Genomic DNA, 8,909 nt, shown 5'->3' with positions numbered 1-8,909 from the left:
TCGGCGGCTCCCGAGGCTCTATTTATGCCGAGGGGTGATTTTCTCTCCCCGGAGACCTCCTCCAGTAGCTCCTTGCGGGAGTTCAAGTGGAATAACCTTCCCCCCCCTTCCCCCGCCCCTCCCCCCCGGATCTCTATCCTCGTCCTCCTCCCAGGTCTGTGCTGGCACCCGGGCGCCTCGCAGGTCTTGGCCCAAGCGGCCCCTCTTCCTGGAAGAGCGGCCGCCTACTGGGGCGAAGGTGGCTCTCGGGTAGCAAGTCGGGGCTTCGGGGGGCGGTGGGGAGGCGCAGGCGGGAGGATGAGCTCCCCCGGCACCGACGGCGCGGGGAAGAGCCTGCAGTACCGAGTGGACCACCTGCTGAGCGCCGTGGAGAGCGAGCTGCAGGCGGGCAGCGAGAAGGGCGACCCCACGGAACGCGAGCTGCGCGTGGGCCTGGAGGAGAGCGAGCTGTGGCTGCGCTTCAAGGAGCTCACCAACGAGATGATCGTGACCAAGAACGGCAGGTAGGCGCGCAACAACCCGGCGTGTGCCACGCGCTCGGGCGGGCCGGGCAGCCGGGCTGCAAAGTTCCTTACCTTCCAACACTTTCTCCCGGTCTTTTTGCTCATTTCCGCTCAGACTGGGGAACAGACCCCTGTGGCCCCTAATTGTCCCTCTGGGACTTCTTCGCGTAATCCTCACTTCTGGGCATGAGGACTCCCGGGGGACTCCCTCGAGCCGCGCCTCGCCCACGCTTGCCCCGCGGGCTGGACCCGAGTGCTACAACCCTCTGCCAGGTCCTCTCCCGCCCTGCCTCTGGAGGCCGGGGGTGGGTAGTGAGGAGGGCTCCTGTGGATCTAGGAGAGTCCTGGGAAGGGGGGCGCTCGGGCGTCCCCTTTGTAAGTTCCCAAGGGGGCTCCTCTTTGCTCCAAATGCAGATGCCCCTGGCTTCTTCGTTCTAACGGGTCAGATCCGGGGTCCTCCAGCTGCGCTCCTTCCTTTCCAGGAGGATGTTCCCGGTGCTGAAGGTGAACGTGTCTGGCCTGGACCCCAACGCCATGTACTCCTTCCTGCTGGACTTCGTGGCGGCCGACAACCACCGCTGGAAGTACGTGAACGGGGAGTGGGTGCCAGGGGGCAAGCCTGAGCCGCAGGCGCCCAGCTGCGTCTACATCCATCCCGACTCGCCCAACTTCGGGGCGCACTGGATGAAGGCGCCGGTCTCCTTCAGCAAAGTCAAGCTCACCAACAAGCTCAATGGAGGGGGCCAGGTAGGTGTGATGGGGTGCGGACACGGGGCGGCGGACGACGCGAAGAGGGGCCCCCGAGACTCTGCACCTTGTCCCCGGGGAGTCTTGGAAGGGCGCTGCGCTCACGGAGGTGACATCTGCCTTCCTCGGTTCAGCCTGCAGTGTTGTTTATAGTAAACTGACGACGGTAACACCAAGGCCTGGAGAGCGGGGAGAGGGCGCAAAGCCTCCCCTTTGAACACTCAGGCAGATCTCAAGTTTGGGGGAACTTTTGCGTCCTAGCCCTCAACTTTCCTAGGGGTAGAGAAAATACCAGTCTTGATAGTTAAACGGTCGCTTTAGCGCTGAATACGTCCACGTATTTACTGCGTGGAGTCTGAACAAACTTGTAAATCTGTCCTTTTCTACAGAACATCTTTACTTGGGGATTGTTCCTGGGAGACCCGGTGTTCCCGTAAGCTGCGATCTCGCTCAAGCATTTAAAGCTGTCTGCAGCTGCCCTGGAAGCCTTAGAACTTTACTCTACCAGGTCAAAGCATTTCGTGATGGGCATTCATTGCCTTTAATGGTGTGCAGCATCTCACATTCCTTTTCCAAACTAGTGGTGAGAGCAGCACCTAATGGGAAACCTACCAACTTCAACAGGAAAGACGTTTTCCTGCGAGCTGCAGGGTCTTCTGCATCTTGGATGTATTTTTCTCCTCCTCAGCAGGACACGTGGATGTTTTCTTGTCTTAACGGTAGGACTTTGATGATCTCCATTCCCGTGTTTATGTCTCTCAGATCATGTTGAACTCCTTACATAAGTATGAGCCTCGAATCCACATCGTGAGAGTTGGGGGTCCGCAGCGCATGATCACCAGTCACTGCTTCCCGGAGACGCAGTTCATAGCGGTGACCGCTTATCAGAACGAAGAGGTGAGAGGGGCGCGGGCAGCCGTCGGTCTGGCGAAGGCTCTGCGGGAGGTTCCCGGGAATGCCAGGAGCCTGTGTGATGATTGTACTTTTAGACTGATAATTAGTGCCCTTTCAAGTAATTTACCGTAACTATAAAATTGGAACAGCGGGAGAAAAGTTTTAAAATAAGTACTCATTCAAGCACTTTCCCCTTTAGTTTTCCATAAAAGTGTCCACTACTAAAGGCTCAAAATGAAAAGCTGAATAAAACATTTAGGTTAAAGGACTGTAAGAATTTAAGAACAGGACTTCAGAGAAAGGGGCGGGGGGCCTCTCCTTACTCTGGGAATCTTCCTAAGAGGGTTGGGGGCATCCCTCCAGATCTGTGGTGTGAGGAGTCGCCTAGATACAGAATCCGGTCTAGTGCCTGTCAATTCATATCTAAGTCTGACCCCAAAGTGCAGGCGGTTTGTGATTAGCGGGTCAAGGTGTCGGTGGGTGTTGACTGCCAGCTAGAACCAGTCACTGTTCCCAAGCAGACCCGGGTTATGTTCTGAGCCCTGTTTGTCTGGTTGATACACACAGCACATTGTCAGCAGGAGGTTAAACGTATTGTGAATTCCACTCGGAAAGTCAGCCTCTAAAAGCTTTCCGTGACTGTGCTCTTCTTTATAAAATATGCTGATTCCTCGGCTACTTCAGATCCAAATAGAAAGATACACCAGGAAATAAATCTGATTGCATTTGAATATGTAGAGGGGGCGCTGGGGGTCCCCGATTTCTTGGGGCCCGATTGAATCCTCTGGCGAATGAGCAACCTACTAGTAAACGCAACTTCTTGTTTTTCAGATCACAGCTCTTAAAATTAAATACAATCCATTTGCAAAAGCTTTCCTTGATGCAAAGGAAAGGTGAGAGAATTCTAACTATACCCTTTGAGCAAAGAAGTGTGCAGAAAGCTGAGCTATTGCTGCAAATACTGTGTGTGAATGTCCTCCTTGACAATTCGCTGCACTTCTTTGGCAGAAGCCATCACAAGGACGTGATGGAAGACCCCGGAGACAGCCAGCAGTCTGGGCACTCCCCATGTACGGTTTGTTGCGCTCTGGCCAGATGTACCTTGTTTCAGGGGCTAGCCTGCTGGGAGCTGGAAGCTGGGGATGGAGCAGACAGGGCTTCTGGGTGCCCTTGGGGAGCACATTGCCCTTTGCTGTGTGAGGCACCTGGCCCTGTGTGTTGATGCTGTTACGACTGGTCCTCAACCTACTGGCCCTCAGCCTCTGCTCCATCTGGGCTTGCGGATGCTCCCCCCGCCCACAGGACTCCCGACAGAGAAGCCTGGGGAGAAGTTGCGGGGGTTCTTTTGCTGTGCTTCAAGGCAGCTCCAGCCATGGCCTGGATGGGTGTTTACACCCTGCTGTGTGGGACAAGAGGAGAGCCCGGCTCGTATCCACTTTGAGATGGTTTCTCTTTTTGTTAATGACTGAAAACTGGAGGACCATGTTTGGGACGATGCTTGTGATCACGTGTGGTTTTCCCCTTAGCCTGCTTCGGTTCTGGGTATGGCCCATCAGCTCATGCTGGAAGCAGTGGAGCATAGGATGGGAAAGTCTGCTTTAAGTCTAGCTTCCTTTAGGAGTTCCATGAGCCAGCGAAGTGATGCAGGTCTGCAGCAGAGTCCGTTAGGAGGAAGGGCTGTGTCTAGCCCTCGTCTCCACGCAGGGAGGGGACCCTGAGAGAGGAAAGTTAGTGTTTGCTGCCCACTTCAGGAGTCTGGACGAACCAGCGTGGCATCCTCCTCAAACTGTGTGTGTTTCTTTCTTTTTCTATTTCTTTTTCTTTCTTCCTGTCTCCCTGTCTCCCTGTCTCCCTGTCTCCCTCCTCCCTCCCTCCCTCCCTCCCCCCTCCCTCCCTCCCTCTCTGTCTCCCTCCCTCCCTCCCCCCTCCCTCCCTCCCTGTCTCCCTTCCTCGCGGTCTCCCTCCCTCCCTGTCTCCCTCCCTCTCTGTCTCCCTCCCTCCCTCCCTCCCTCCCTGTCTCCCTCCCTCTCTGTCTCCCTCCCTCCCTCCCTCCCTCCCTTCTTGTCATCTTCTGGACTAATTTAGCAAACAGCTCTCCTAAGTGGCTCATGGGCTGCCGCGTCATAGAGCAGAATATGAACAACTGCTTTGGCAAGTGATGGAGCCCAAACTTTGTGGCCACATCTGGACCTTCCCCTCATTTGAATGTTGTCTGAAGAATTGTTTGTAGTTTGGGAATTGGAGCCAGAGTTGTCGTCCTCCTAGTGGTTGTTTTTCTGATTTCTTTTTTAAAGTTAAAAAGGAAATGGAGAAGAAATTGGCGTTTTAAAGGAGGGCAGGGCAATGTTGGAACAATGTTCTGATTGATGTGTAAGGCGGGGAGAGTGTGGGCCTAAAGCAGAAGAAAGGTGAGCGGAACACGGGTGCCCCTCCAGCCAGGACAGCAGCCCCTCTGTGCTACGGTGTGGGGTGGGACGAGGGGGACGAGGGTCTCCGCCGCACGGCTCGCCCCGTGTGTCCTGAATGCGCCTGGCTCTGAGTCTGAATTCTGTCTTTTTTTACATTATATTCAAGCTCAGAAGGTAGGCCCTGAAAGCTAACCTGCCTGGGGGAACGGAACATCCCGTAAGAGGCCGGGAGGATTCTGGGTGTTTAGGAGGCTTCAGGCTTGGCTGAGGTCGGGGTCAGTCTCCCAGGGTTTCGGCTGTCCTGTGGATTTAGAAACCTTGGCCAGCCTGAGGCACCTGAAGACTCCGCTGGGTCCTCGGTGTTCCCGAATCCTGAGCAAAAGATCTGCCACTTCCTGGCCTCTGCCCTCCCGTCTTTTGGTAGTTTTTGTTTGTGTGTTTTGGGGTTTTGGGGGGCCATGCCGCTCAGCCTGTGGGATCTTAGTTCCCTGACCAGGGTGAACCTGGTCCTGGGCAGTGAGTTCGGAGCCCTCACCGCTGCACCTCTGGGGGCTTCCCCTCCTGTCCTTTAAATAATGGAAGTGGTGAAAAGTCAGGCACTCAGCATTCTTCTCTCACAGCAGGGGGGTGGTTGCTTCCTGGAACCAGCACCCTGTGTCCACCTGCCACCCCTCACCCTCAGTTTGGAGGCCCCCTCTCTCTTCCCTCCACGCATGGCTGTGAAAGGTACCCGGCCCTGAGGAACCACCGCCCAGCCCCCTACCCCAGCCCTTACGCGCATCGGAACAATTCTCCAAGTAAGTCCTGAGCGGAAGCAGGCCCGGGCTTTGGGGGTGGCCGGAAGACCTCTGGAAAGGGAAAGGCAGTCTGCAGGGCTCCAGAGGGACCTTCTTTTCATGTCCGTGTTACTGCTGGCTCGACCACAGAGACGTCCAGTCCAGGGGGCCTTTGGGGCTGGATGTGGCCGTTGTTGCTCCAGCGTTCTTACTCCAGGACTGTGGGCCCATGTCTAGGCGCCCAGGTTTGGATATTTCATGAACCCTTCGAAAGTGATGATGTCGGGCCAGCCAGGCACTCGAGTTCCTAGCTTGACTGGCACACGGGTGTTTCTCCACGTATGGTACCCGGGTCAGCAGCCCCAGTATCATCTGAAGAGCCCCCAGATTCACGGAATCAGAAGCTCTAGGGGTGGGCCCAGCACTTGGTGGTTTAACAAGCCCCTAGGCGACCCTGGTGCCGGCTTGAGTCCTGTGATCAGCGGGCCAGACCGTGAAGATCCCTGGACCTAATTCTCTCGAACACCATGGATGCCCAGACTTCATTTTGTCTGGCTCCAAAAGGAGGGAAAAAGTGAATGAACACCATAAAACAATGAAGCAATTAAAGCTGATTTGAAATGAAAGGAGCTTATTTGGGAAGGAAATAGTTGTCCAGCCAGAGGCTAGAAGATCATATTTTAAATTTTGCCTGGTTTCTAAAGCCCTTTTAATTCTTAAGAAATAATCCTTTGGGGAAAAGGCAGGTTAAAATTGCATTGATTTTATTTTTAAAGGTAATTAATCCTCAATCATGTGATTGTAGGATTCCATTTCTACAGGGCAGCTGTTGATCTAATGATAAAGAAAAAGCCTGGGGACTGGAATATATTCAAATATATACATTGGACAATAAGTGTTAGCCTCTGATGACCAATTTAGCAGGCTAGTGGACTGTTTTCTCTACTTAATATCGCACACATTTTGTTTTCAACGTTGGGTAGCTCCAGCTATTGGTAGTATTTCAATGCACTTTGTCACTCTTGGAAGATCCCACCAGTAATGACACTTTCTTACGTCCCGTAGCGTATTCTGACAGTTCATCTGCGTGTTTGTCCATGCTCCCATCCCACGACAATTGGTCCAGCCTTGGAATGCCTGCCCACACCAGCATGCTCCCCATGAGTCCGAATGCTGGTTCTCCTACGGGCTCCAGGTAACGTATGTCTGGGGAATGATGCAAACCGTCCCGGGAGTGCCTATGACTTCATGCCGTCTCATTCACTGGCCTCTATTCTGCCCTTCACTTATGGGTGTTGAGTTTTTGCTTATAACTTGACCGTTTAGCCAGGTGTGTCCGGGGACCCCAGGTTACACGAATGCTGTGAGTTCCTGCTTCAGCCTGTCCTCTGGAAAGACCAGTTGCTCCCTCAGGCTGGATGGAAGCTGGGCTGTGACGCAAGGGAACCAGGAACCCTATCCTGGCTTTGCTGTTTACTAGTTCTTGTGATGGACAAGTCTCTTGAGCCTTGTTTCTTCAAGAAAAGGGCACTAGGTAACCCCAGCCTCAGCCTGTCTTTACAGGGTTATTGGGGTCAGTAGGTGAATTTTGCAGAAATGTTTCCAGAACCTTTTTTGACAGGCGGATTTAAATTAAGGAAATAACTTTGTTGGATTTCTGTGGATGTAGAATCAATGTTCTTAACGTATATGCTGGGTAACTTGTAAAGAATGATGACTATTTTCTTAACTCGAAAATTATATAGAGGGAGACTGGCTTAAAAAATCGAGCCGGTCGGTAAATGTACTGCACTTCTTCATAGGATTATTACAACAGAGAACTAAAATAACAAAACTAGAGGTCAGTCCACATTTTCTAATGAGGAAATGGACTCAAAGATATTAAATGATTGGACAAGTTGGCTTACAGCAGACTGAGTCTGTAGACAAGGCATCTTGACCTCAAAAGCAGAACAGTTTCTGTGTATAGAATATCGCTATTTGCCTAAGATCTTAATTCTTTAGTTTTAGGAAACAATTCCTTTAAAATAAGAATCTGATTGTCTACTGTTAAAAGTAAAGCAAGCAATACCTAACCCGCGGGCTCTTCCAAGGCTCTGAAGGCATCTAGAAAACTGCTGTGAATTGGATGGTCTGTAGGTTACAAAGGGCCCCCCCCCCCCCCCGCCCCGAGGATGTTAGAGGTTGTCAGTGTATCTCGGAGCCTTGTTTCTCTGCATCTGTAAAATGGGGATGGTAACCTACCTCACTTAACTCAGGCCCGTTTGCACGTTCAAATGCATCTGAAGTGCAGGACATGGCTTGGTGAACTGTATAGCCCATGACAGCGTATAGTCTCATTATTCATTTATAAAAGGATTCTACTATAAGAGAGAGACATTTTCCTGAAACAAAATTGTAGCCTAGTGTCATGCTACTCAAGCCTGTGTTCCCAGACCGGGGGGTTTAATACCCATTTCCAATTCCTTCTTTCAGAGATGGGGAAACAGAGCCTCAGAGGTGGTCGCAGAACAAGGCTAACGTGATAAAGCTATTTAACCAGGGTTTGCTTCCGGGTCTCACTGCTGGTGCACTTCCTCCTGCCGTGGGTCAGGCTAACTAACGCGTGCTGAGATGTGCTGCCCATACGGCAGCCACTGGACGCTCACCCTCCACCACTCAGTGTTTGAGAAGCCTGTCGTCCCCCTCGAAGGAATCCCTGCAGGGTGGGGGGCATGCTAGTTAACAGATACTTAGACACATCCTCTGAAACATCTGATTCAGTATATCTGAGAACTTTGGATTCTGAACATGAGCAAAGCTGGAGTGTTTTGCTCTGCCAGGAGTTATGTCTACGTCAGCAGCCTTTTTAACTATTGATTTTGTCCTAATGATTTTGTTCATTGTTAATACATGAGACAATAACTTCTATGCACGTCAGAGTGTGGTTTAGTGACACAGAGGAAGGGGCCTGTTTGAAAGAAAGCTGCCATGTAACCCACTTATCAGGAGTGGGATTTGGGGGGCTTGTTTTCCCCTCCTGCAGCTGATCTGGAGCCCCTCCCCAGGTCTCTGACTTGTCTGTTTTTCCATTTTTCCATTTCAGTCAGTACCCCAGCCTGTGGTCTGTGAGCAGCGGCACCATCACCCCTGGTGCCCAGGCGGCAGGGATATCCAACGGGCTGGGAGCCCAGTTCTTTCGAGGTTCTTCTGCTCACTCTGCCTCTCTCGCCCATCCAGTCTCCGCTCCCTCCTCCTCGGGATCCCCACTGTACGAAGGGGCCTCCTCGGCCACAGATATTGCCGACAGCCAGTACGATGCCTCCGCCCAGGCCCGCCTCCTGGCCTCATGGACGCCCGTGTCACCTCCGTCCATGTGAGCCGGAGCCTGTGTCTTAAAGATGCAATGACTTTCTCGTGGCAGCAAGTCTTGGTTTGATTGGTAGGCTCATGGGGAGGGGGAAGGGAATAAGGCCTTAAAATAAATAAGAGGAGAATACACGTTCTTTCGAGAGCCGCACTGACACCACCTTTGTTCATCTTCTGTGGTGGCAGTGCCGTCCTGGGTCCTTGTATGCTGCAGGTGAATTCAAGCGTGCAAG

At 52.6% G+C, this 8,909-nt stretch overlaps 1 protein-coding gene across 3 annotated transcripts; it reads left to right on the top strand.

Annotated features, from left to right (window-relative positions):
- Positions 1 to 297: 297 nt before the first annotated feature.
- Positions 298 to 8,703, top strand: TBXT (T-box transcription factor T; the record flags this gene model as incomplete). Of its 3 annotated transcripts, none has more annotated exons than XM_079939265.1 (8): positions 298 to 503; positions 986 to 1,250; positions 2,013 to 2,147; positions 2,976 to 3,037; positions 3,153 to 3,214; positions 5,176 to 5,349; positions 6,394 to 6,523; positions 8,414 to 8,703. In XM_079939265.1, 8 exons carry the CDS (start codon positions 298 to 300, stop codon positions 8,685 to 8,687), a joined length of 1,308 nt encoding a protein of 435 aa, XP_079795391.1. In that variant the 3' UTR covers positions 8,688 to 8,703. The 3 variants fall into 3 exon arrangements, with proteins under 3 accessions (XP_079795391.1, XP_079795390.1, XP_079795392.1); XM_079939264.1 differs by having other exon boundaries at positions 5,173 to 5,349; XM_079939266.1 differs by lacking the exon at positions 5,176 to 5,349.
- Positions 8,704 to 8,909: the final 206 nt, after the last annotated feature.

The sequence above is a fragment of the Stenella coeruleoalba genome, assembly GCF_951394435.1.
Source record: "Stenella coeruleoalba genome assembly, chromosome: 12".
In the NCBI taxonomy this organism is placed as follows: Eukaryota; Metazoa; Chordata; class Mammalia; order Artiodactyla; family Delphinidae; genus Stenella; species Stenella coeruleoalba.
This window is presented reverse-complemented; position numbering and strand designations above follow the sequence as displayed.